Source organism: Euleptes europaea, chromosome 4, assembly GCF_029931775.1.
Source record: "Euleptes europaea isolate rEulEur1 chromosome 4, rEulEur1.hap1, whole genome shotgun sequence".
Taxonomy (NCBI): domain Eukaryota; kingdom Metazoa; phylum Chordata; class Lepidosauria; order Squamata; family Sphaerodactylidae; genus Euleptes; species Euleptes europaea.
Genome location: NC_079315.1, coordinates 12,736,111 through 12,763,327, shown reverse-complemented (window position 1 = coordinate 12,763,327; position 27,217 = coordinate 12,736,111). Strand labels below are relative to the sequence as shown.

The following is a 27,217-nucleotide window of genomic DNA, read 5'->3' as shown; positions in this document are numbered from 1 at the left end:
ATAAATGGTGTTAAACCTGAAATGAAACTCTTCAATTACTTAATACAACTAACCTTAGCAATACACAGGAATAGTGAATAGCAGTTAGTGACTATAAACAAATTTATATAAGCATATACGATATTTACTATGAATCAATAATGGTTAGTTTTATTGCGTTAGTTTACAGTATTTGTATTATGAAATAGAATGATGGAATGAAAAACAGTTAACTCATTATCAAAAAGTAGTTAAATTTATAATAGAAAGCTGTAATAGTGGAATATAGAGAAGACGGTAAAAGGGTAGAAAAAGTATATATGTTCACCAGTTTAAATGTGTTTATGTTAGGGTAGGTGTGTGTGATGCAATGTAATGTATCGAACACATGAAGCTGCCTTCTACTGAATCAGACCCTTGGTCCATCAAAGTCAGTATTGTCTACTCAGACCGGCAGCGGCTCTCCAGGGTCTCAGGCAGAGGTCTTTCACGTCACCTAGTCTAGCTGGAGATGCCGGGGATTGAACCTAGGACCTTCTGCATGCCAAGCAGATGCTCTACCATTGAGCCATGGGCCCTTTGCAATTGATTTACCCTTAGGGTACAGAAGGGTCTCCAGGGTCTCAGGCAGAGGTCTTTCACATCACCTACTTGCCTAATCCCTTTAACTGTAGATGCTGGGGATTGAACCTGGGACCTTCTGCATGCCAAGCAGATGCTCTACCACTGGGCCACGGCCCCTCCCCATTATGCTTCTTATCTATTTCATTATACATATTGTTCCATTCTTTAGCCTGGAGTTTGTAGATCTTTAGTGTATTTCACTAAAAAAAAACTAGCCACCTCAAGCAATGACACAACTTTGAATTTTCAAAAAATTCCTTTTTATTGTAAAAGCTTCAATAATACTAATAAAAAAGTGAAAAACTCAAAAAAATCACCAATATATATGAAAAGTAGATCACATGAATAAATGTAACAGATTCTATTAAAATAACAGTTCTTAAATACAGTAAAAAAATTACAACGAAAAAATGCAGTAAAGTTACATACCCTTCAATGTGTCATGCCAGGGATAATTCTGAGACAGACAGCATGCAAGCCTGCCTGGCCAAGAATATCCAACCTCTCACAATCTCAAGCCCCTTTATATACTTTTGGCTATGAGAACCAATGAGAATCTACAAGAAATTGTTATGAAATTCTTGTCAAATTCCCAGAAATCAGAAATGCATAAAAAGACAAAACATCCCTTTAACGAACCTCTTTCCCAAACTTTGATCTCATATCAGACAAGCAGATGTCATAGGAATAACCCAAATATAAACAGCGTGGAAAACACTGGAATGCAATGGGCTGGCAATACATGCAGTTTGTTAGAAATAAGCATCCAGCATGGAGGACCAAAGGATGAAACTTCACAGATGTGAATTCGTTTTACTAGCAGATCTTTTATTGGTCTGGCTTGAATTTACTGCCCGTCAGGAATGTTCCCGGTAAGTTAAATGGCCAGTCGGCTCCTATTCGTCAGATGCGCTGCTATAACGCAGCACCAGGATCCTCAGTCTCCCAGCCATTTGGTCATAACCTCGTGGGCTGGGCCATTTCTTCAATGACCTAGTCGCCAGGTAAGTTATGGTAAGAAGGAGGCGGCGTGAGCGGCTCCAAACGATCTACGTGCTCCTCAGTCCCTTTGAGGTCAGGGTCCTCCGAGACAAATCGCTGCAGCCTCGGCGGGAGCACCAGTCTGAGGCGCAGCTTGTTGTGCATGTCTGCTTCCGAGGCACAGTGGGCGCCGGGGGCCACCGAGACGCTGGATGCCTCCGCGATGGTCTCGCTGTGGGTGGGGGGCTCGATAACCACGCTGTATGGAGGCGGGTCCCCTGGGGAGGTTGCTGTGCCAGACGTGATGGTCCAGACTGTCGAGACCGGTACCTGGGTAGTTCCCACCACCTCCTCATACGTCGGCGCTTCGTGTGCCTCGTTGTCTCTGCAAGGAACGAAAAGGGAGTTGTGCTCAAAATAAGATGTTGCAACAGTTCCCTAATTAAGCGAGGAAGAAGAGTTGGTTTTTATATGCCGACTTTCTGTACCACTTAAGGAAGAATCCAACCGGCTTACAATCACCTTCCCTTCCCCTCCCCACAGCAGATACCCTGTGAGGTAGGTGGGGCTGAGAGAGTGTGACTAGCCCAAGGTCACCTAGCTGGCTTTCTGTGTAGGAGTGGGGAAACAAATCCAGTTCATCAGATTAGACTTCGCCGCTCATGTGTAGGAGTGGGGAATCAAACCCGGTTCTCCAGATCAGAGACCACTGCTCTTAACCACTACACCATGCTGGAAGGGATTAAGTAAGGCCTCACTGTGGCCATATGCACATCCCCTCTGCAAATAGCCACCAAACAGATCGGAATCAGTGTTCCATCAAATCTGTGATCCACAGAAGGGGCAAAAAGCCCCTTTCCATGGCTGTTTCTGCTGGAAAAATGGTATGGGAGGGAAGCCTCCCTTCCCACTTTCAGTGTTTGTAGCTGTACAGGGCAACAAGAGGTTTTTAAAGTGTAGTCCCTGCATTAACATATGACCGAGTTGGGTTGGACACCTGTGACTTAATTCACGCCACATGTAGCATGTATCTTGGCCCGTCCACAGCCCTGACATGGTCTCTGTGTACAATGAGTTTAATGGGAAATGGCAGTTGGAGAAGCATGGCTATCCTCCAACTAATCTCATCGAACGTGCTGCTCACTTGAAAGCATTCTTATTTTGCTTTGTTTCGCAACAGACTTTTATATTTCTGGCATTCCACTAATTTCTATCTCCTTTGAAAAGATCCTGTTGAAGAGAAGCTGCTTCTAACTTCCTCTCCTGCTGATAACAACATGCTTATCTATGCCCTTTGACAGAGTCTCAGAAGTAATTTTAGACCATTCGCAGTGTTATACTCTTCTAAGCCCTGACCCGGATGGCCCAGGCTAGCCTGATCTCGTCGGATCTCAGAAACTAAGCAGGGTTGGCCCTGGCTTAGGGTTGCCAGGTCCCCCTTGGCAACCGGCAGGAGATTTTTGGGGCCGAGCCTGAGGAGGGCAGGGTTTGGGGAGGGACTACAATGCCATAGAGTCCAATTGCCAAAGCGGCTATTTTCTCCAGCCAAACTGATCTCTATCGGCTGGAGATCAGTTGTAATAGGATACAAATGATGACATTGTATATCTGTCCAGCTAACTCTGTGTATAAAGGGAAATAACTATTGTTTTTTAAAAAAAGTGATGTAGTGGAGAATCTTTCAAATCTGATTTTTTTTTTTAAATGGCTGATTCCCACATGCTCTTCTGAGATAATGTATTCATGTGGTGATCTCAGTTTCATGCAAGAGGCCTTTGAGGTTATGGGTTAGATTTTCCTCACTAGGGTTGCCAGGTCCCTCTTTGCCACCAGTGGGAGGTTTTGGGGGCGGAGTCTGAGAAGGGCGGGGTTTGGGGAGGGGAGGGACTTCAGTGCCATAGAGTCCAGGTGAACTGATCTCTGTCGGCTGGAGATCAGTCATAATAGCAGGAGATCTCCAGCTAGTACCTGGAGATTGGGGGCAGACTCCTTGGACAGGAAATCTTTGTTAACCTCCAAGAAATCTAGTTCCCAATCTGCAGTTACTTGGTTTCTACAATTCAGCCCAAAATCACATATGATTAATAAAATAATTAAAAACACTGGCACCTTGTACAAAGTCTACCAGGTTGTCAAACTCCACCCCTATGCGGACTTCGCCGGCCCCGAGCTATTCGTGATCAGCTTATACATACCGACACCCCGATACATTTGCCCTCTCCTGCCTCTCATTTTTTGCCACCTGTCTTTGGACATTATCCTTGTGGTTCCTGTTTGGTATGTAACCTATGCCTCACAGTTAAAGAAATAACATCCTCAGTTACTGGATTCAGGTTTACTATGAGGCATTTTTTCAACTGTGCCTCCAAACAGGTCGTATATTATATCATTTGCAAATGTGGTTTTTCCTATATTGGAAGCACAATTAGACCTGTAAGAACTAGAATCGCGGAACACCGGTCCAGGATCCGCGCACATTATCTGGAAGCTCCACTTACTCCACATTACTTGGAAAAAGGACATAGTGACAATGATATGGCGTTTTGCGTCCTATGGCAATACCATGGACGTCCCCATGATTCCCAGAATATCCACAAAATACTACATCAGATGGAGACTAAGCTTATTTTTCTTATGGGCTCACTATCCCTGAATGGGCTCAATAATGAATTAGATTATTCATGTTTTCTATAGGACGCTTCCCCTTTAAGAGATCCACCCTTTGTTCACACTTACCTGTCAGCTGTAGCCAGTTATCTTCTAATCCTATTTTAAGCTTCATTGAGCCATTTTTATTATGCACCAGTCTAGCTTGAGACCTATCATTTGCTCTGGTCCTGTTAGAGACTTTAATGAAATTTTGCTGTGCATCCTTTTGGTAAGTTAAGTTCTTTTCTCAATTCTTATATGATGGCTTTATATACATATACATATATTTTTCTATATCTTCTTCCTGATGACCATTTTTAATATTTTGATAATAAATGAAGTAATTTTATATGTCTTGTTCTTTGATAATCAATTCATTGATAATTTTTCTTTTGGTACTGTACTTGCATGTTTATTTATGATACACAGATGTTGCTGATGAAACGATGTGCGAAACGTGCTTTGAATCTAGACAACACGTCCGGTCACCTTCCCTTTGTGGCTCTCGCCTGGGACATCTGCTCCGTCAGCTGTCTATAAGTACAACAGAAGTCCATACTGGATTATAAATATTGACTTACCTGTTTTCAGGATATTTACCTACTTTGTGTCTTTGGACATTTGAACTTGATATCATATTGGACTTCCATTATTTATTTTGTATGTGTATCTTCGTCATCCTTGTATATATATTTTGCACCTTTTGCACTATTTCACACTGATAAAACTTACTTTTGTATTACAATTTGTGAGTGCTGTCTGGATCTTTCCCATTATCCATACAGCACTGAGCCTTTATCTTTTCCAAGTACCTGGAGATTGGCAACCCTAGTGATGAAGATTGAAATACCTCTTTTTCGGTAGCAGAAGCCACCAGAGCGCTTGTTCTGTTCCCTCTCACCTCTTTCCCAGTGTACTTTTAATTACCTCTCTTCTCCCCTATGCTTGGGCGTCCTTCTGTGTGTGTGGCTCCACCTCCTGAGGCAGCCATTTTGGGGTTGTGTTCACCATCCTGTGTCAGAATTAAGAACATAAGAAAGGCCCTGCTGGATCAGACCAAGGCCCATCAAGTCTGTTCACACAGTGGCCAACCAGGTGCCTCCAGGAAGCCCCCAAAGGTATCCACAGGCTCAAAAATGTTGTGGACCCCTGTAGGGCTGTCAATTTGGTTCGTCGCGAACCGCAAAACAGCCGAATTTCCCCCATTTCGGCGGTTTTCAGTTCGGATGGAACCGAATTTTTTAAAAGGTGGGAAAACAATGAGCCTAATTTGGAGAGTTCGGGGCAATCGCCGAATAAATTCAGCAAATTCAGGGGCTCCAAATCAGCAGCATAACCGTCAGTTAGTAAGCAGCATTCTCCCGCGGCCAATTGGTGGCCAAGCTGGGTCTTCTTCTGGCCAATCAGTCGCGGTTGAGTGCATGAGCCCAGCTGCTGCGCGGCCCGGGGAGAGAAAGAGAGAGTGTCTGTCTGTGTGAGAGAGAAATCCCCATGGGAGGGGGGGTGCGAAGGCACATTCGCGGCTTTCCACGGCTCCGGGGGGCATTTTTGAAGATAGAGGTCCCAAAATTTCAGTGTACCTTCCAGGGACCCTTCTTGCAAGAACCCCCAAGTTTGGTGACGATTGGGGCAGGGGGTCCCAAGTTATGTGGTCCCCCCCCACCCACTGCGATAATGTGCATCTAGAGAGTGGCAAATCCAAGGCAAAACCTCCCGTGCATAAATGGAATCATGTTGGATTACTCCTGAGTCCTGAGTCCTCCTGACTCCCAGTCACTGCTCCTGATGGAACAGAAGAGTCAGAAGACATCCACAGTAAGACCCATTTTGGGGCTTTTCTCTACAATTTTTTTCCTGTGTGTGTGTGTGTGTGGGGGGAAGCAGTTTCTGTGGGTGGGTGGGGGAAGCCAAAGGGGGCTTTCGCCCATTCTGCCAAAGGGTGTGTGCCTAAAGATTTACTTCTCCGTGCTCCTGCTGGAAGACATCCACACAGTTTGATTTTGGGGTTTTTTCTCTATACCTTTTCTCCTGTGTGTGTGTGGGGGGGAAAGCAGAGTCTGTGTGTGTACGTGTGTGGGAGCAGTTTCTGTGGGTGGGGGGAAAGCCAAAGGGGGCTTTCGCCCGTTCTGCCGAGGGGGTGTGCCCGCTCGCCTCTGTGGGAGTGTGTGTTCTGCTTTTAAAGTTTTGAAGTGTAAAGTTGAGTCTGTGTGGCGGCTAGCGAGTCTCTCTCAGCTCGGCACCCAGGCCACACCTCCTCCTCCTTGGTTTTTTTCCCATTTGGGGCAGAGCCGTACTGGTTTGAGACGGGGTTTTTTCGCCTGTTCTGCCTGTGTGTGTGTGCCCGAACGCATCTCTCTCTCCCTGGTTTGAGGGGGGGGGGGTTCAGTTGTGTGTCCTCAGGTTTTCCCTCATTCATAAGATCGGTTAGGTCTATTTTGATACTCGCTCAAAACTGGTTTTCAAATTGTGACTTAAACAATGCATTTGCCCGGTCCCGAGACACCCGACTCCCGAGTCCGATGCAAAAGGGGAAATTCCACCCCCACCTGCTCCTTATGCATAGCTAGCGTGCCTCTGTCCCTTTCCACGGTTTGCAAACTCCAAAGGTTGCGTCACATGTTGCTTTGCATGGTTTTGCAAACTCCGAGTCCAAACGCTCTATTTATTTCTATTCATTCCAATGTGCTGATCATGGGGGGGAACCCTTCCGGGCCCCATATCTCAGGACCCCCTGCCCCAATCGTCACCAAACTTGGGGGTTCTTGCAAGAAGGGTCTCCGGAAGGTACACTGAAATTTTGGGACCTCTACCTCTAGAAATGCCCCCCCCGGAACCGTGGAAAGGCGCGAATGTGTTCTTATTCGCTTTATTCAAATGGGCAATTTTGGGGGGGGCTTCCAGGCCCCATATCTCAGGACCCCCTGACCCAATATTAACAAAACTTGGGGGTCTTGCAAGAAGGGTCCCCAGAAGCTACACTGAAAGTTTGGGACCTCTACCTCCAAAAATGCCCCCCCCCCGGAGCCATGGAAAGGCGCAAATGTGTTCTTATTCGCTTTATTCAAATGGACAATTTTGGGGGGGACCCCTTCCGGGCCCCATAACTCGGGACCCCCTGACCCAATCTTAACAAAACCTGGGGGTTCTTGCAAGAAGAGTCCCCTCAAGCTACACTGAAATTTTGGGTACTCGACCTCCAAAAATGCCTCCCCCCAGGAGCCGTGGAAAGGAGTGAATGTGTTTTTAATGGCTTTATTCGGCCGAATTTTTCCCCGAACTCGGAATTGTGTGCCAAATTCCACAGATCTGAATTGGGGGAGTTCGGACTTCGGCATTTCCCAAATCAAAACAAGCCGAATTTTGCCAAATCTGAATTTTACTGAATTTTTTTTAACAGCCCTAGACCCCTGTTCTACCATATTACCTATAATTTGCGTGGCCTAGCCCTAAATTGCGTGCTGCTCTGGAGTCGGACTTACAAAGGAAGAAGAGTTGGTTTTCATATGCCAACTTTCTTTACCACTTAAGGAAGAATCAAACAATCCCCTTCCCTTCCCCTCTCCACAGCAGACACCCTGTGAGGTAGGTGGGGCTGAGAGAGCTGTGACTAGCCAAGGGTCACCCAGCTGGCTTCATGTGTAGGAGTGAGGAAACAAATCCAGTTCACAAGAGTAGTGTCCGCTGCTCGTGCAGAGGAGTGGGGAAGCCAACCTGGTTCACCAGATGAGCATCTGCCACTCATGGGGAGGAGTGGGGAATCAAACCCGGTTCTCCAGATTAGAGTCCACCACTCCAAACCACCGCTCTTAACCACTATTCCATGCTGGCTCTCGCCAGAGGATAAGGATGCTGACGCTCACCCAGCATTTGCGGTATCCTCTGGCTTCAGGAAGTACTCGACTACCAGGCTGACAAGGTAGATGACCAAGCAGAAGCCCCCCACTGCTAGGAGACAAAATGCAACAGGGTTGGTGACAGAGGAGATGGCTAGCATGGTGATTCCGGTGAGGGTAGTCGAGGTGAAGAGCACCAGCAAAATCGGGCGGAGGCTCCTCCAGTGCGATGCCGCCGACATGGTCATGGGAACGGTGAGCGGTGCGGCCAGCCGACGGGGAATGGAACATCTGCAGAAGAGATGAAATGAAATGACACGAAGGCAGTGACACGGGCCCCGACAACTGAAGCCCTGCAAAAAGGGCCCCTGCATAACACACAGGAGCAAGTCCCTGTTGACAGTTCAGACAATTATTTATAGAACTGTAGAGTTGGAAGGGATCACCAGGGTCATCTAGTCCAGCCCCCCGCACAAAAGGAAGTACATCTTACTGTACACATAACGTAATTTACAGAATTCACTTCCACTAGATTGAGTGATGGCTGATGTCTTATGATGGCTTTAAAAATGAGGTTATTCGTGGAAAATAGGTCTGCAGTATCAATAGCTATTCACTATGAGAGCTGAACAGAACCTCTTTGTTGAGTATCTCCTGGAAGCATCTTCCTGGCCCTTGTGGGAATCATGGAGTTGGAAGGGACCACCAGAATCATTTAGTCCAACCCCCTGCACAATGCAGGGAATTCACAACTATCTCCCACACACACACACACACCCCAGTGACCCATACCCTTTGCCCAGAAGATGGCCAAGATGCCCTCCCTCTCATGATCTGCCTAAGGTCATAGAATCACATTGCTGACAGATGGCCATCCCGTGGTGGCCTATACCGGGATGCCTAGACAGGAAAGCTGTGTAATCCATACCCCCCTTTCACTTTTGAAGCCAAATCCTAAGAAGGTATACTCAGAAGTAAGCCCCTGTTATTCACTGGGGCTTACTCCCAGGAAAGTGTTCTTACTATTGCAGCCTTAATATTTGAAAAGGGGAATAGTCACGTATGGTATTAAATATGTCTCTGTAAAGACATCCACGCACGCATAGATAACCAACACCATACATGATTTCAAACATTTACATTGCCACATTTTCAATAATGAAAAAACCAGACGGACTTTATAATAAAAAGGTATTGTATCAGAGAAATAGTTTATGGGATTTTCACAGGAGAGTTTTCCTTCTGTTTAAATAGGAACTTCTTTGTTGACCTTTGGCATGCACTGGAATTCTTGACTGTACTCCCGTAATGTTCTCGGGGGACTGCTCAGATCCTTGTGATTTAAGAAGCTGGAACTCTTTAAAAATAGCTCAGAAAGTATTGCGAGATTTATGACAAAAGAATGCCCGACAACTTTAGGCAACGCCTAAACGCACCAACGCGGCATTTGAGAGTCTGAAGCTGCAGTCTGATTTCTAATGAAACAATCAGGCCTTTTGAGTTGAAGGGGGCTTCAGCATCTTCTTTCTCCTGTTTTCCTGCTACCGAGAGGAGACCCTGCTCCTAATTCAGAGCATCAGCAGGACCGGAAGGGATGAGCTCAGATCTTTTCAGCCTGCCTTCAAAAGGATTCTATGACCGGACAGAGACCCCGTGTGGCAAATGGGGCCGAACTAAACATAGACCATCCCGCACGGGAACATGGACGTACGCATGCACTGACGCTCCTGGAATCAGGCTCACACGCCTGTCTTGCCAGTGCTCTCAGCTGGCCACACTCACACGTACGACGTCTGCAGACGCCTCCCGAAGCAGCAGCAGCCCCTTCAGCAAGGCTCCCGAGAGAGTTATGCGCACTCACCAAGCATGGATGTTCTCCGCCAGACCCAGCCATGAGCTCTGGCCTTCTGTTGTCATGTCCCCAGATAACTGCCAGTCAGCTTCTTTGCCCATGGGTTTCCACCAGGAAGAAAATAATGTCACCTAGCTTCACAGGCAAATATGCAAGTCGGAAATGATAAAGGTGCAGAGAGAGAGCCAAGATCTTGCCAGGTTTTTCCCCACTCCAAAGGGGTACTGTGGACTGGCCCTAACTTTCTGCGTCTCTCTCTGCCTCTCCTCTCAAGAATCCTCTTCCTTTTTCCTCTTTTGCTCTCTGACGGGCCGCCCCAAGGGAGCAGGAAACCAGCTCAGGAAAAGGATGATGTACACACACAGACGCCTGCGGTGTGTAATCTGTTTCGAGATCTCGCTCACTTTTGTGTGGAGCGCCTTCCCCGACACCCCCCTCCACAGGGTGGGCCCCTTAGACCCAACCCAACGTCACGTCAGCTGTTCATAAAACTATTTATGAGCTCTAGAAAGATAGAAATGATGGGATTTTTCTGCTCGGATTTTTTTTTTAAAGTATACCCCTGGCTTATTTACTGTATAGGCAAAGAGAAAATTAGGCTTCTATCAGGCCGATAACCCTTCCCCCATGAGGAGGTATGTGTGGTTTAAGTAAACCACCAGGCAATTAGGGTAAAAGGGAAGGGTATGGAAAGTGTGCGAAGAATTTCCTGATGAGAGAAATTCTCATCAGAATCATAGAGTTGGAAGGGACCACCAGGGTCATCTAGTCCTACCCCCGGCACAATGCAGGAAATTCACAACTACCTCCCACCAACCCCCCCAGCGACCCCCTACTCCATGCCCAGTAGGGTTGCCAGGTGCCCCCTGGCGGCAGGCAACCCCCCGGCAATTTGCCCCTCTGCCCACCGACCATTGGTTCTAAACCGGAAGTGACGCGCGTGCGTTGGCACGCACGCTTTCAAGCAACAGCCTCCTGCCGGAGGATAAGGAGGACCCTGGCAACCCTAATGCCCAGAAGTGAGCAAAAAACAACAACGACCCTCCAGGACCCCTGGCCAATCTGGCCTGGAGGAAAATTGCTTTCTGACCCCAAAGTGGCAATTGGAATTACCCTGGGCATGCAAGAAAGGGCCAGGAGAGCCAAACACTGATGCCACCGTTCCTGCTCTCCCTCTCATGATCTACCTAAGGTCATAGAATCAGCAGTGCTGACAGATGGCCATCTAGCCTCTTCTTAAAAACCTCCAGGGAAGGAGCGCTCACCACCTCCCGAGGAAGCCTGTTCCACTGAGGAACTGCTCTGTTCGAAAGTTCTTCCTAATGTTTCGCAGGAAATTCTTTTGATTTAATTTCAGTGACCTCTGGGATGTAGCTCTTTGCACTAGGAAAGTGCCTCAGTGCAATCCTACCCATGTTTACTAGGAAGGAAGTCCAATTGAAATCAAGGGGCTCCATCCCTCGAACGCGCGTTTAGGATTGCCACCTGAGTCTCCAATTAAATCTCTGCATGGGAGAAAGATGCACATCACCTCCCGTGCACAAGCATTTAAATGCACCCCGGCACGGAATGTCCCACCCCAGTTTCCACTCCTTCCAAAACACCCATCCAGGTACTAAATTCTGCTGAATGTGTTCAAATTGCAGATATTCTATAATATGTGCAACAAGATCCACTCTGAGATAAACATTACATTCTTATGTTGTTGTTGTTTTAAATGAAAGTTTAAATTGTTGGGGCCAGTTTAATTTACAGATGAAAAGCTACATGTAATACAAAAGCTCAAGCATTAATTCTTAGTGTGAGAGAAGCAGGGGGGCAGAGGAACATACGATCGTCCCTACTTCCACCCATGAAATGCTGGGATGTCCAGGCCAAAAGCTGTACCGTAGTATTCAGGTGGGAGATACTTCAATCCTGAAGACAGTTTAGGTAAATTCCAGAGCACAATATCCTACCCGATATATTATTATTTTTTTTGGCTGAATATGAAACTCCGCCAGCAGAACTTAGTGAGAACGATGACATGTCTCAAAACAGATTACTCCGTTTCAAAACATATCGCCTCACCCAATGAACATCTGAATCACCGCACCCAGTGAATGTTTGAACCAGAAACCAACTCAGAAACCGACTATTTTATAAAGTGCAACCATGCGCCCACATTTTATTTATTTATTTTTACTTCAGCCACGAGAATCGGTCCAATGGCGAGATGCAACTGTCAATTGCTTTTTCACATTTCATTTATGCTGTCCCATCAACTTCCCTGCCCACCCACATGTCTCCGTTATCAGCTATTAAATATGATGTTTAAAAGTCCATCCTATGGGAATTTCACCAAACCTTCTCCAGAGCCAGTTTCCAAGCAGCCTGTGCTATAAGTCCAAGAACACATAAACAGTATTTGGAAGATGCAGCAAGCCAGGGAGGCATTGCACAATATCCATTTTGTAAAAACTCAAAAAAAGGTAGCCCTACAGTAGCTGTATGAATGCATTTCTCATGAGATTTTTTTTTAAAAAAAAGAGGTGGAGATGCACATTAAGACCCAAAATGATTATTCATGCTAGCTTGATCTTGTCAGATCTCGGAAGCTAAGCAGGGTTGGTCTTGGTCAGGATTTGGATGGGAGACCACCAAGGAATACCAGGGGTGTGACGCAGAGGCAGGCAATGGCAAACCACCTCTGAATGTCTCTTGCCTTGAAAACTCCACCGGGGGTCACCGCAAGACAGCTGTGACTTGATGGCAAAAAAAGAAATGGGTATTCAAGCTTTGTTTTGTGTATAACTAGGGTTGCCAGGTCCCTGTTTGCCACCTGCGGGAGATTTTTGGGGCGGAGCCTGAGGAGGGCGGGATTTGGGGAGGGGAGGGACTTAAATGCCATAGAGTCCAATGGCCAAAGAGGCCATTTTTCTCCAGGTGAACTGATTTCTACCGGCCGGAGATCAGTTGTAATAGCGGGAGATCTCCAGCTGGTACCTGGAGGTTGGCAACCCTATGTATAACACAGGCTGTGATTTATCAGGCACAGCATGCATTTGAAGGAAGTGGTATGGCGACAGACGAATTCCACAAGAGTAGCTGTGTTAGTTTGTTGCAATCAACCCAACCGCTAGCCTTGTGAGACCTTAAAGACGAACACGTTTATTGCGGCACGAGGGCTTGGAACTACAGTACCACTTTGTCAGCAGGGCCCGGCTGTGGAGTTAAAACGGTAGAGAAGAAGAAGGGTTGGTTTTTATACGCCGACTTTCTCTACCACTTAAGGCAGAATCAAACCAGCTTACAATCACCTTCCCTTCCCCTCCCCACAACAGACACCCTGTGAGGTAGGTGGGGCTGAGAGAGCTGTGACTAGCCCAAGGTCACCCAGCTGGCTTCATGTGTAGGAGTGGGGAAACCAACCCGGTTCACCAGATTAGCCTCCACCGCTCATGTGGAGGAGCGGGGAATCAAACCCGGTTCTCCAGATCAAACTCCACAGCTCCAAACCACTCATCTTAACCACTACACCACGCTGGAAGCCAAGCTCAGTGGGCCCCACCCTCTTGTGGAACTAAGCCAACCGGCAACGGTGTGGAGGTAGGTCAACTGGGGAGCTGACGTGGATCCAAACATCATGAGCCACCAAGGTGAGTGAGAAAAAAACGAATGAAGCCAAGAAACGGCTTGAGGCAAGAAGGAAACCAGGAAGCCTCCAGTGCAATTTTGCAAGGCTGCGCGATTAAACAACTGTGATTGAAGCCCCAAAATGTCCACATAGCCGGTCTGGAAAAAGATGGGAAAACAGCATGGAAAACAGTGGAATGCAATGGGCTGGCAACGAACGCATGAAATAAACATCCAGCACGGAGGATCGTGGGATGAAACTTCATGGGTGTGACTTCGTTTTACCAGCAGATCCTTTCTCGGTCCGGCTTGAATTTATTGCCCATCTTTTCATTTGGAGATCCAAATCCAGTTATTACAAGAGTAAGGAAAACCCGGCAGCCCATCAGGAATGTTCCCAGCAAGTTAAATGGCCGGTCGGCTCCTCTTTGTCAGATGCGCTGCTATAACGCAGCACCAAAGACAGTCAGTCTCCCGGCCATTTGGTCATAGCCTTGTGGGCTCGGCCGCTTCTTCGAAGACCTCATCGCCGGGTAAATTGTCGTAAGAAGGAGGCGGCGTGAGCGGCTCCAAATGAACCACGTGCTCATCGGCCCCTTTGAGGTCGGGGTCCTCCGAGACAAATCGCTGCAGGCTCGGCGGGAGCACCAGTCTGAGGCGCAGCTTGTTGTGCATGTCTGCTTCCGAGGCACGGCGTGTGCCCGGGGCCACCGAGACGCTGAATGCCTGCACAACGGTCTCGCTGTGGGTGGGGGGCTCGATAACCACGCTGTATGGAGGCGGGTCCCCTGGGGAGGTTGCATTGCCAGACGTGATGGTCCAGACTGTCGAGACCTGGCTGGTTCCCACCACCTCCTCATACGTCGGCGCTTCATACGCCTCATTGTCTCTGCAAGGAACGAAAAGGGAGTTGTGGTTAAAATAAGCTGTTGCAACAGTTCCCTACTTAAGTGAGGAAGAAGAAGAGTTGGTTTTTATATGCTGATTTTCTGTACCACTTAAGGAAGAATCAAACCGCCTTGAATTCACCTTCCCTTCCCCTCCCCACAACAGACACCCTGTGAGGTAGGTGGGGCTGAGAGAGTGTGATTAGCCCAAGGTCACCCAGCTGGCTTCCTGTGTAGGAGTAGGGAAACAAATCCAGTTCACCAGATTAGCCTCTGCCGCTCATGTGGAGGAGTGGGGAATGAAGCCTGGTTTTCCAGATCAGAGTCCACTGCTCCAAACCACTGCTCTTAACCACTACACCACGCTGGAAGGGATTAAGTAAGGCCTTACTGCGGCCATATGCAAGTCCCCTCTGCAAATAGCCACCAAACAGATCGGAATCAGTGTTCCATCAAATCTGTGATCCACAGAAGGGGCAAAAAGCCCCTTTCCATGGCTGTTTCTGCTGGCAAAAATGGTATGGGAGGGAAGCCTCCCTTCCCCCTTTGTGTTTGAAGCCGTACAGGGCGGCGAGAGGTTTTTAAAGGGTAGTCCCAAGTTAACATATGACAGAGTTGGGTTGGACACCTGTGACTTAATTCATGCCACATGTAGCATGTATTTTGGCCCTCCACAGCCCCAAAATAAGCCCTGGCATGGTCTCTATGTACAACGAGTTGAATGGAAAATTGGCAGATGAAGAAGCGTGGATATTCTCAAACTAATCAAATGTGCTACTCTCTTGAAAACGTTCTTATTTTGCTTTGCTATTTTGCAACAGACTTTTTATTTCTAGCATCCCACTGATTTCTGTCTATTTTGTAAAGATCCTGCTAGAGAGAAGCTACTTCTAACTTCCTCTCTTGCTGTTAGCAACATGCTTAACTATGCCCTTTGACGGTCTCAGAAGTAATTTTAGATCATTTTCAGTGTTATATCCTTCTAAAGGAGCCCCATGGCACAGAGTGGTAAGCTGCAGAACTGCAGTCAAAGCTCTGCTCACGACCTGAGTTCGATCCCAATGGAAGTTGGTTTCAGGTAGCCGGCTCAAGGTTGACTCAGCCTTCCATCCTTCCAAGGTCGGTCAAATGAGGACCCAGCTTGCTGGGGGTAAAGGGGAGATGACTGGGGAAGGCACTGGCAAACCACCCCATAAACACAGTCTGCCTTGGAAACGTTGGGATGTGACGTCTCCCCATGGGTCAGGAATGACCTGGTGCTTGCACGGGGGACCTTTACCTTTTTACCCTTCTAAGCCCTGACTCGGATGGTCCAGGCTAGCCTGATCTCATCAGATCTCAGAAACTAAGCAGGGTTGGCCCTGGATAATACTTGGATGGGAGATCACCAAGGAATTTCAGGATCACTATGCAGAGGAAGGCAATGGCGATCCACCTCTGTTAGTCTCTTGCCATGAAACCCTTACTGGATAGGCATAAGTCGGCTGCAACTTAACGGCGCTTTACACATATTCTTCTTCTAAGCAGAGTTATACCCTTCTAAATCCATCGACGTCAGTATGTTTAGAAGGGTGTATCTCTGTTCAGGATGGGACTGTTGGGCCCAATTTAAGCGCCAAAGGAGTATTTTATGATTTTATTCGTTTTTTTCAACCGTCAGATGCATCAAATGCAGACAGAAATAACGTATGTGGAAAACTAGATTGAGCACATTAAAACAGAGACAAAGGATTTATATTGTTTTTCAGGGTATACTTCTCATTAAGTGTGCAGACAGTACCATTAAATCACCAACTACCTGTAGACAAAATCTTGTGCATGTTTTATGGTAACATATATCTTAATGGGGAAATTTTATTTATCTTCTCAATACCTAAGATGAAAATGATGACACTATATACCTGTCCAGCTAACTCTGTGTATAAAGGGAAATAACTTTTTTTTAAAGTGATCTAGCAGATAAACTTTCAAATCTGATTTTTTTTTTTAAAAAAATAGCTGATTCCCACATGCTCTTCTGAGATAATGAAGTATTCATGTGGTGTTCTCAGTTTCATGAAAAAGGCCTTTGAGATTATGGGTTAGACTATCCCCATTAGGGTTGCCAGGTCGCTCTTTACCACCGGCGGGAGATTTTGGGGGCAGAGCCTGAGAAGGGAAGGGTTTGGGGAGGGGAAGGACTTTGTTGCCATTGAGTCCAATTGCCAAAGCAGCCATTTTCTCCAGGGAAACTGATCTCTATCGGCTGGAGATCAGTCATAATAGCTGGAGATCTCCAGCTAGTACCTGGAGGTTGAGCAACCAAAATAAACACCACTGCACTAATACCACAGGTAAGGAAAAAAGTGCAGTCTGTACAACTGTGTATTGACAATGTTGTATCCTGTATTGGAACCCTAATCCAAAAGATCATACACAGCTTGATTTCCTATCAGTTTGAGAGAGAGACTGAATTTAATTTGGATAACCTTACGTGCATATAAGAGTAACCTTAACTGTAAGTAACATTTATTATGTTATTATTATATAAAAAAATTTTTTTAAAGTAAATTACATAAGTATCTTTTCATGTATAGAAATGAAACTGAAGAAGAATACAGAAACGATCGTCTTCCTAGCAACTTCTACATGAAGAAATTCTTGATGCTTGGCTCTTAAACTAGCATTGTGTACCTTGGACTTTGAAAGAGTTTTGTATAATATTGTGTGTTTGTTCTATGTTAATTTGTACACTTGATACACTTTGATACACTTTGTTACACTATTGTGTTGTCCGTTTATTTCCACCAGTACCTGGAGGTTGGCAACCCTAGCGATGCCTTCCATCCTTCCGAGGTCAGTCAAATGAGTACCCAGCTTGCTGGGGGTAAAGGGAAGATGACTGGGGAATTAAAGATTAAAATACCGCTTTTTCGGTAGCCGAAGCCACCAGAGTGTTTGTTCTATTCCCTCTCACCTCTCTTTCCCAGTGTACTTTTAATTACCGCTCTTCTCCCCTACGCTTGGGCGTCCTTCTGTGTGTGTGGCTCCAAGGTCCATCAAGTCTGTTCACACAGTGGCCAACCAGGTGCCTCCAGGAAGCCCCCAAAGGTATCCACAGGCTCAAAAATGTTGTGGACCCCTGCTCTACCATATTACCTATAATTTGTGTGGCCTAGCCCTAAATTGCGTGCTGCTCCGGAGTCGGGCTTACAAAGGAAGAAGAAGAGTTGGTTTTTATATGCCGACTTTCTTTACCACTTAAGGAAGAATCAAACCATCCCCTTCCCCTCCCCACAACAGAGACCCTGTGGGGTGGGTGGGGCTGAGGGAGCTCTAAGACAAAGCTTCTTAAACTGTGAGTCATGACCCCGTATGGGGTCGCATAACTGAATATGGTGGTTGCGAAAAATTTGGCAACAGTAAAAAGTTTCTTTATTATTTGTTATCAGTAAAAGTTGGATTTGTATACCTATTTTATATACCTATATACCCGGGATCGCATAAAAATGTATCGGGGGGGAAAGGGGTCGTGAGTGGAAAAAGTTTAAGAAGCCCTGCTCTAAGAGAGCTGTGACTAGCCCAAGGTCACCCAGCTGGCTTCATGTGTAGGAGTGAGGAAATCAACCCAGTTCACCAGATTAGCCTCCACCGCTCATGTGGAGGACTGGGGAATCAAGCCTTATTCTCCAGATTAGAGTCCACCGCTCCAAACCACCGCTCTTAACCACTACCGTACGCTGGCTCTCGCCAGAGGATAAGAATGCGGATAAGGATGCGGATGCTCACCTAGCGTGACTCTGTCTCCTTGAGGCAGAGCCGTTCTCGTTTGCGAGATCCTCCGGCTTCAGGTAATACTCGACCACCAGGCTGATGAGGTACCCGACCAAGCAGAGGCCCCCCACCGTTAGGAAGAAAAACCCGACGGGGTTGATGTCAGAGGAGATGGCCAGCATGGTGATTCCGATGAGGAGCGCCGAGGTGAAGAGCACCATCAACGTCTGGCGGAGGCTCCTCCAGTGCGACGCCGACAACATGGTCATGTGAACGGTGAGCAACGCAGCCAGACAACGGGGAACAGAACATCTGCCAAAGAGATGAAATGAAATGACAAAAAGGCAGTGACGCAGGCCCCGACAACTGAAGCCCTGCAAAAAGGGCCCCTGCATAAACACACACAAGCAAGACCCTGTTGACAATGCAGACAATTATTCATAGAATCATAGAGTTGGAAGGGACCACCAGGGTCATCTAGTCCAACTCTTAACATATTATGCTGTAACTATCCTTGCTTCCTGGTACTCCTCCCTTGGTAGACCTCTTCTCCTATTTTGCCTCTTGGGGAGGGGTCATGGCTCAGTGGCAGAACATCCGCTCGGTGTGCAGAAGGTCCCATGTTCAATCCTTGGCATCTCTAGTTAAAAGGATCAAGTAGGAGGTGATATGAAAGACACCCCCCCACCAGCCTGAGAACCCAGAGAGAACCAGTCATAGAATCATAGAGTTGGGACCACCAGGGCCATCTAGTCCAACCCCCTGCACAATGCAGGAAATTCACAAGTACCTCCCCTTATACCCCCAGTGACCCCTACTCCATGCCCAGAAGATGGCCAAGATGCCCTCCCTCTCATGATCTGCCTAAGGTCATAGAATCAGCACTGTCAAGTTTGTCTGAGCACAAATGAACAGGAGTCACGTGGCGCCTTAAGAAGATAACATATTCATTTTTGCGGTAACATGGGATCTAGTCCATGAAAGTTTATGCTAGAAGAATGACTTAGTCTCGTAAGATGATGCAAGATTTCTGCTTACTGGCTGCATCTTTCAGAAAGTCAGCGGCAACGGCTGCAAATTCTGTTTAGCGCACATGGCGATACATGTTAATACCGGTATGTCACAAGGGTGATCTCCTGAATGAGCTAATGCAAGATGGGCTTGGAGCTCTTGGAAAGCCGAGACAGGGAGAGTCAGCAAGGATGTGGTGAATCACAATCTCAGCATCCACAGGAGAACTCTGCACCACCGGACAACTTGGCTCCTCTACACAAAAACATCGTTGCGAATATCTTCCAATATTGTCCTTTTTATTTGAATTCCCCCCCTCCCTCAAGGGGCCAGTTTCCTCTCGAGGCAACCCCAGGATTGTCTCAAGAGCACGATGAACCCACTTGCTCTTGAGACAATCCTGGGGTCAAGTTCATCGATGAACCCGCTTGCCGGCTTGCATAGAGATGGCATTTCTGTGTTTCCAAATGGATGGTTAAATTGCACCACAATTTATGAAGGACGTAGACAAGCTGGAACGTGTCCAAAGGAGGGCAACAAAGATGGTGAGGAGTCTGAAGACCAAGTTCTGTGAGGAAAGGTTGAAGGAGCTGGGTATGTTTAGCCTGAAGAGGAGAAGGCTGAGAGGTGATATGATAACCATCTTCAAGTACTTGAAGGGCTGTCATATAGAGGAGGGTGCCGAGTTGTTTTCTGTTGCCCCAGAAGGTCGGACCACAACCAATGGGCTGAAATTAAATCAAAAGAGTTTCCGTCTAGACATTAGGAAGAATATTCTAACAGAGCGGTTCCTCAGTAGAACAGGCTTCCTCGGGAGGTGGTAAGCTCTCCTTCCCTGGAAGTTTTTAAGAAGAGGTTAGATGGCCATCTGTCAGCAATGCTGATTCTGTGACCTTAAGCAGATCATGAGAGGGAGGGCATCTTCTTGGCATGGAGCAGGGGTCACTGGGTGTGTGTGCGGGGGAGGTAGTTCAGAATTTCCTGCATTGTGCAGGGGGTTGGACTAGATGACCCTGGTGGTCCCTTCCAACTCTATGATTCTATGAATCTATTCTATGTACATGTGTTTGTGTGTGTTAAGTGCTGTCAAGTCGCTAATGACTCACAGCAACCCTATGAATGAAAGTCCTCCAAAACGTCCTATCCTTAACAGCCTTGCTCAGATCTTGCAAACGGAGGGCCGTGGCTTCCTTTATAGAGTCCATCCATCTCTTGTTGGAGATCAGTTTTAATAGCAGATCTCCCGCTAGTACCTGGAGGTTGGCAGCCCTACATAGAAACACTCTGGACAACCTTGGGCTAAGCACCCTCTTGCAGTCTGATCTACCTCAGAGGGTTATGGTGAAGATAAAATGGGAGAACTATGTATGTGCACCCTGAGCTTCTTGGAATTAATGTGATAGGGACGGATGGATGGATGGTGAGCTGGCTGAGAGCCAGCGTGTTGTAGTGGTTAAGAGCGGTGGTTTGGAGCAGTGGACTCTGATCTGGAGAACCGGGTTTGATTCACTACTCTTCCACATGAGCAGCAGATGCTAATCTGGTGAACTGGATTTGTTTCCCCACTCCTACACACGAAGCCAGCTGGGTGACCTTGGGCTAGTCACAGTTCTCTGAGAGCTCTCTCAGCCCCACCTACCTCACAGGGTGTCTGTTGTGGGGAGGGGGAGGGGAGGAGATTGTAAGCCGGTTTGATTCTTCCTTAAGTGGTAGAGAAAGTCGGCATCCAAAAACCAACTCTTCTTCTGTGTTGACCCAGATTGGGACGCTCAGCACAGACAGAAGGCCTCAAGTTGTCACCCGGACCTGCCATAGGACTAAAATATATATCCTGCTGGCAGAATTCAAGGCTCATCCAGTGAGAATGAACTGCTATTACAACTGATCAGTTCACCTGGAGAAAACTGCCGCTTTGTCAATTGGACTCTATGGCACTGAAGTCCCTCCCCAAACCCCGCCCTCCTCAGGCTCCACCCCAAAAACCTCCCACCGATTGTGAAGAGGGACCTGGCAACCCTAAGGCTGAAGGAATGGAGCATGTAGGTCCTCTGTTACCTCCATGCACCATTCCGTCAGCGACACTTTGGGTGAAAACGCCGGGTCGCTTTATCCTCCTTTAATCCCTGTTTTAACCAGGATCGAACGCACATTAAGCGAAACGCATGCGTTCGATCCTGGCTGAATCCCGGCTGAAACAGGGATAAAAGGAGGATAAAGTGACCGTGCGTTTTCACCCATAGTCACTGTTAAGCAGCTCCTGTCAAGGAAACAAACATACTCTGGGGGAAGCTGTTGACTTCTTGCCTGGTACACAGCGCTCTTTTCAGCCTATAAGGAAGTCCTATGTGGAGGTAGTTTTGCTCTTGCTCTGCTCTGTTTTACGACAATAATAGATCTGTTGCTGTTTTGCCATTTCTCACGGCTTTGGGGGGCGGGAACACCAATGCTCTGTCTATGCATGCCTGAGCTGGGTTCTCTGGAGAGCAACAGCGCAGGAAAATTCCACCTCGCAGAGTCAGAGACGGAAGGAGCTGGAGAAAAAATAGCTGAGAGAGGGAGGAGAAGATTCAGACTGAAAAAATGGGCGCGCGGGTGTGCGCGCGCGGGAAGTGTTCAACAACACTGTGAACTATTGCTGTCTCTCTACGTTGCTGCCGCTTTCCCCGCAGACTTGAGCACATTGCACATCCATGCGCCAACTTCATGCATACGTCCACACATATATGGAGCACACTTAATGCAACGGCTGTGAGCCCTAGACAAGTGGAAGGGATTCATGCACATAGCTAGAGATGTTCTGGACGTTCTTGCTGGTGAACATGTGGGCTGTTTTTCCATTTAAAACTGCTCGGCCTCTTGGGCTGGACAACCAGTTGTGTGTGTGCGGGAGGGATGACTAGGGTTGCCAACCTCCAGGTCCTAGCTGGTGATCTCCAGCTATTACAACTGATCTCCAGCCGATAGAGATCAGTTCCCCTGGAGAAAATGCCCCCTTTGGCAATTGGACTCTATTGAGCATTGAAGTCACTCCCCAAACCCCGCCCTCCTGTCTCCACCCCCAAAACCTCCTGCCAGTTGCGAAGCGGGATCTGGCAACCCTAGGGATGACCCTTTACAGAACCCCTAGTTAAAGGTGCATTTCTCCTCTACCAGCAATTATATTTGTATAGGATGTCTGCTTGTAGCCCTTTCCAGACATTCAACATGCGTACAGTTAACACACATAGTTCCTTGCCTCCATTCCTTGCCAGTACCTGAACGCATAGGCAGGAAAGCTGTGTAATCCATACCCCCTTTTCACTTTTGGAGCCTAATCCTAAGAAAGTATACTAAGAAGTAACCCCCTATTATTCACTGGCGCTTACTCCCAGGAAAGTGTTCTTAGTATTGCAGCCTTAATATTTGAGAAGAAGAAGAAGAGTTGGTTTTTATATGCCGATTTTCTCTACCACTTAAGGGAGAATCAAACCGGCTTACAAGCACCTTCCCTTCCCCTCCCCACAACAAACACCTTGTGAGGTAGGTGGGGCTGAGAGAGCTCAAAGAGAGCTGTGACTAGCCCAAGGTCACCCAGCTGGCTTCATGTGGAGGAGTGGGGGAAACAAATCCAGTTCACCAGAGTAGCGTCCGCCGCTCATGTGGAGGAGTGGTGAATCCAACCCAGTTCTCCAGATCAGAGTCCACCGCTCCAAACCACCTCTCTTAACCACTACACCACACTGGGTTATAATCATGTATAGTATTAAATAATGTATGGTATTAAATACGTCTCTGTAAAGACATCCGCACACGTATAGATAACCAACACTATACACAGTTTGAAACATTTACATTGCCACATTTTCAGTAATGAAAAATACAGACTCAGACTTTATCATTTTAAAAAAAGTTTTACATCAGAGAAATGTTTTTGAAATTATGGGATTTTCACAGGAGGGATTTCCTCCCATTTAAATAGGAACTTCTTTCTTGATCTTTGGCACGCACTGGAATTCTTGACTGTATTCCCGTAATGTTCTCGGGGACAGCTCAGCTCCTCGTGATTTAAAGCGCTGGGACGCTTTAAAAATAGCTCAGAAAGTATTGCGAGATTTATGACAAAAGAGTGCCCGACAACCTTAGGCAACACCTAAACACTCTGACGCAGCATCTGAGAGTCTGAAGCTGCTGCCGGATTTTGAGTTGAATGGGGCTTAGGCACAGTGGCGGACTGGCCAGGGTGCCTAAGCCCTGATGCAGTGGGCCCCCTTAAACATGAGGCAATATGCTAAAAACGCCAATGACCTTTTAGTAGCTTGAAAACATAATAGATTTATTTAAAATTATTTATTTATTTAATTATTATAAAATTAAACATTCAAGTTTAACAATCCGTATTTACATTTAGTATCTACTATATACTGCCAGTAATATGTACAATGGATGTACACTGAAATTACTAAAAAAAATATATACATTTATTTCACAAAAATTTTAATTGAACCTTTTTCCCACTTTTGTGTTTTTTGAAAATTTATTTCTTATAAAAATTAAATGATAGCCTTTTATAGTTGCGGGTGGGCCCCTTTGTCTCCTGGCTACCAATACTTTTAGACCCAGTCCGCCACCGCTTACGCATCTTCTTTCTCCTGTTTTCCTGCTACAGAGAGAAGACCCTGCTCCTAATTCAGAGCATCAGCAGGACTGGAAGGGATGCGCTCAGATCTTTTCAGCCTGCCTTCAAAAGGATTCTATGACGGAACAGAGACCCCGTGTGGCAAATGCGGCCGAACTAAATATAGACCATCCCGCACGGGAGCATGGACGTACGCATGCACTGACGCTCCTGGAAGCAGGCTCACACGCCTGTTCTTGCCAGCGCTCTCAGCTGGCCACACTCACACGTACGACGTCTGCAGACGCCTCCCGAAGCAGCAGCAGCCCCTTCTGCAAGGCTCCCGAGAGAGTTATGCGCACTCACCAAGCATGGATGTTCTCCGCCAGACCCAGCCATGAGCTCTGGCCTTCTGTTGTCATGCCCCCAGATAACTGTCAGTCAGCTTCTTTGCCCACGGGTTTCCACCAGGAAGAAAATAATGTCACCAGCTTCTCGACTTTCCTGGCTTCACGGGCAAATATCCAAGTCGGAAATGGCCAAGGTGCAGAGAGAGAGCCAAGATCTTGCCAGGTTTTTCCCCACTCCAAAGGGGTACTGTGGACTGGCCCTAACTTTCTGCGTCTCTCTCTGTCTCTCCTCTCAAGAATCCTCTTCCTTTTTCCTCTTTTGCTCTCTGACGGGCCGCCCCAAGGGAGCAGGAAACCAGCTCAGGAAAAGGATGATGTACACACAGAGATGCCTGCGGTGTGTAATCTGTTTCGTCCTGGGCTGAGATCTTGCTCACTTTTGTGTGGAGAGCCTTCCTCGACACCTCCCTCCACAGGGTGGGCCCCTTAGACCCAACCCAACGTCACGTCAGCTGTTCATAAAACTACTTTATGAGCTCTGTAAAGATATAAACGATGGGATCTTTGTGTTCAGATTGGCTGCCAGAAACTTTAAAAAAAAAAAAAATTACACCCCAGGCTTATTTACTCTATAGGCAAAGAGAAAATTTGGCTGCTATCAGGCCAATAACCCTTCCCCCATGTGGAGGTCTGTGCGGTTTAAGTAAACCACCAGGCAATTAGGGTAAAAGGGAAGGGTATGGAACGCTCCCATATAATTTAGTTGAAAAGTGTGCGAAGAATTCCCTGATGAGAGAAATTCTCATCAGAATCGTTGAATTGGAAGGGACCATTAGGGTCATCTAGTCCAACCCCTTGCACAATGCAGGAAATTCACAACTGCCATGCTCCCCCCACACCCCCAGTGACCCCTACTCCACGCCCAGAAGTGGGCAAAAAGCAACAACTCTCCAGGACCCCTGGCCAATCTGGCCTGGAGGAAAATTGCTTTCTGACCCCAAAGTGGCAATTGGAATTACCCTGGGCATGCAAGAAAGGGCCAGGAGAGCCAAACGCTGATGCAACCCTTCCCGCTCTCGCTCTCTCATGATCTGCCTAACGTCATAGAATCAGCATTGCTGACAGATGGCCATCTAGCCTCTTCTTAAAAACCTCCAGGGAAGGAGAGGTTACCACCTCCCGAGGAAGCCTGTTCCACTGAGGAACCGCTCTGTTAGAAAATTCTTCCTAATGTTTAGCCGGACATTCTTTTGATTCAATTTCAATGACCTCTGGGATGTAGCTCTTTGCACTAGGAAAGTGACTCAATGCAATTCTACTCATGTTTACTAGGAAGGAAGTCCCATTGAATTCGAGAGGCTCAATCCGTATCGAGCGTGTTTAGGATTGGCACCTCAGCGCTCTCAATATCAGCTTTCAAGCTTTCTGCTCTCACAGGACCCTTTCCATGCTGGTGAGGAATCCCTGCTCATTGCAATGGATTCCAGGCAGCGTTTGGGCTCATTTTTCTTGGTTGGGATGCCTACCTTCAAGTGGGGATCTCCTGGAATTACAACTGATCCCTAGATGAGATCCCTTTCCCTGTAGAAAACGGCTTCTTTGGAGGGTGGACTCTATGGCATTATACTAGAGTTGCTGGGTCCCTCTTCGCCACCTGCGGGAGGTTTTTGGGGCGGAGCCTGAGGAGGGTGTGGTTTTGGAGAGGGGAGGGACTTCAATGCCATGGAGTCCAATTGACAAAGCGGCCGTTTTCTCCAGGTGAACTGATCTCTATCGGCTGGAGAGCAGTTGTAATAGCAGGAGATCTCCAGCTAGTACCAGGAGGTTGGCAACCCTGCATTATAATCTCCTGAGATCCCTGTCCTCCCCAAATTCCCCCTTCCCCAGATTTTACCCTCAAATCTCCAGGAATGTCCCAACCTGGGGTTGGCAACCCTATTCCAGGGGTTTCTCACCATGCTGGTGGAGTCTGATCTGGAGAATCGGGTTTGATTCCCCACTCCTCCACATGAGTGGCGGAGGCTAATCTGGTAACTAGATTTGTTTCCCCGATCCTACACATGAAGCCAGCTGGGTGATCTTGGGCTAGTCACAGCTCTCTCAGCCTCACCTACCTCACAGGGTGTCTGTTGTGAGGCTGGGAAGGTGATTATAAGCTGGTTTGATTCTTCCTTTAGTGGTAGAGAAAGTGGGCATATAAAAACCAACTCTTCTTCCTTCTTCTTCTTCTTGCTGTAAGATTATTGTCACAGCGAGTTTCTTTCAAAGAGGCTTGTTTTATTTTGTTGTGGGAGTTCGGGGGTGGGGGGAACCTAGATGCTCGAACTCTTGATTTATGAGATGCCAGGATGGTAATGTTTGCTCTGGGCTTACTCATGCCTGTACACGGAAAACATGGTAACATCCCACATGTCCTTTTAGATGCCATGCGTGCCAGCCAGGAGCGCTGCTGGAATAGTTCCAGGAAAAGTCAGACACCTTTTCCCGTGGGACAGGACTGCCTCAGTTCACAGGCTGAGGCCAAGAAGATTTCACTGCCTGGGTGCGTGCCAGCAGAAAATCAGCATACGCTGGAAGATCCTGCAGCGATCAGAAATCTTGGGCGGGAAGAGGAGGTCCAATATCATCTTGAATGCTCAGAGCCTCTCTGTGGAACTCCCTACCCCAGGATGTGGTGTTGGCTGCCAACTTGGAAGGCTTTACGAAGGGAGTGGACATGTTCATGGAGGAGAGGGCTATTCATGGCTACTAGTCAAAATGGATACTGGTCATGATGCATACCTATTATCTCCAGGATCAGAGGAGCAGACCTATTATAATATTAGGTGCTGTGGAACACAGGCAGGACAATGTTGCTGCAGTCGATTTGTTTGTGGGCTTCCTAGAGGCACCTGGTCGGCCACTGTTTGAACAGACTGCTGGACTTGATGGATCTCGGTCTGATCCAGCATGGCCTTTCTTATGTTCTTATGTTTTTGCTTGCCTCAAAATGTTGGGGATATTCCTCCCGAGTGGGAAATCTCAAAATTTTGTCTCCACATTTCATTTTAAGGCAAGTTCAAGAGGCCAGCTCCTTATAATTCTGCCGG

At 47.2% G+C, this 27,217-nt stretch overlaps 2 protein-coding genes across 2 annotated transcripts; both read right to left on the bottom strand.

Moving 5' to 3' along the window:
• Window positions 1-1,596: 1,596 nt before the first annotated feature.
• Window positions 1,597-8,308, bottom strand: LOC130476166 (transmembrane protein 139-like). Its single transcript, XM_056848042.1, has 3 exons — window positions 8,105-8,308; window positions 4,723-4,763; window positions 1,597-1,969 (listed from the first exon to the last, which is right to left on the bottom strand). Exons 1-3 carry the CDS (start codon window positions 8,306-8,308, stop codon window positions 1,597-1,599), a joined length of 618 nt encoding a protein of 205 aa, XP_056704020.1.
• A 5,711-nt stretch (window positions 8,309-14,019) lies between these two features.
• On the bottom strand, window positions 14,020-18,436 carry LOC130476165 (transmembrane protein 139-like). Its single transcript, XM_056848041.1, has 2 exons — window positions 18,189-18,436; window positions 14,020-14,422 (listed from the first exon to the last, which is right to left on the bottom strand). The coding sequence occupies exons 1-2, from the start codon at window positions 18,434-18,436 to the stop codon at window positions 14,020-14,022; spliced, it is 651 nt and encodes a 216-aa protein (XP_056704019.1).
• Window positions 18,437-27,217: the final 8,781 nt, after the last annotated feature.

Bases quoted from the DNA above. Each gene is read 5' to 3' on its own strand.
- LOC130476166 (XM_056848042.1), bottom strand. From the start codon at position 8,308: ATGTCGGCGGCATCGCACTGGAGGAGCCTCCGCCCGATTTTGCTGGTG. The intron at 4,764-8,104 runs GCAAATGCTGGG...ACTTATAGACAG, and splicing joins TCCTGAAGCCAGAGGATACC to CTGACGGAGCAGATGTCCCA. The intron at 1,970-4,722 runs GTGACCGGACGT...CGTTCCTTGCAG, and splicing joins GCGAGAGCCACAAAGGGAAG to AGACAACGAGGCACACGAAG.
- LOC130476165 (XM_056848041.1), bottom strand. From the start codon at position 18,436: ATGTTGTCGGCGTCGCACTGGAGGAGCCTCCGCCAGACGTTGATGGTG. The intron at 14,423-18,188 runs GTGAGCATCCGC...CGTTCCTTGCAG, and splicing joins AGGAGACAGAGTCACGCTAG to AGACAATGAGGCGTATGAAG.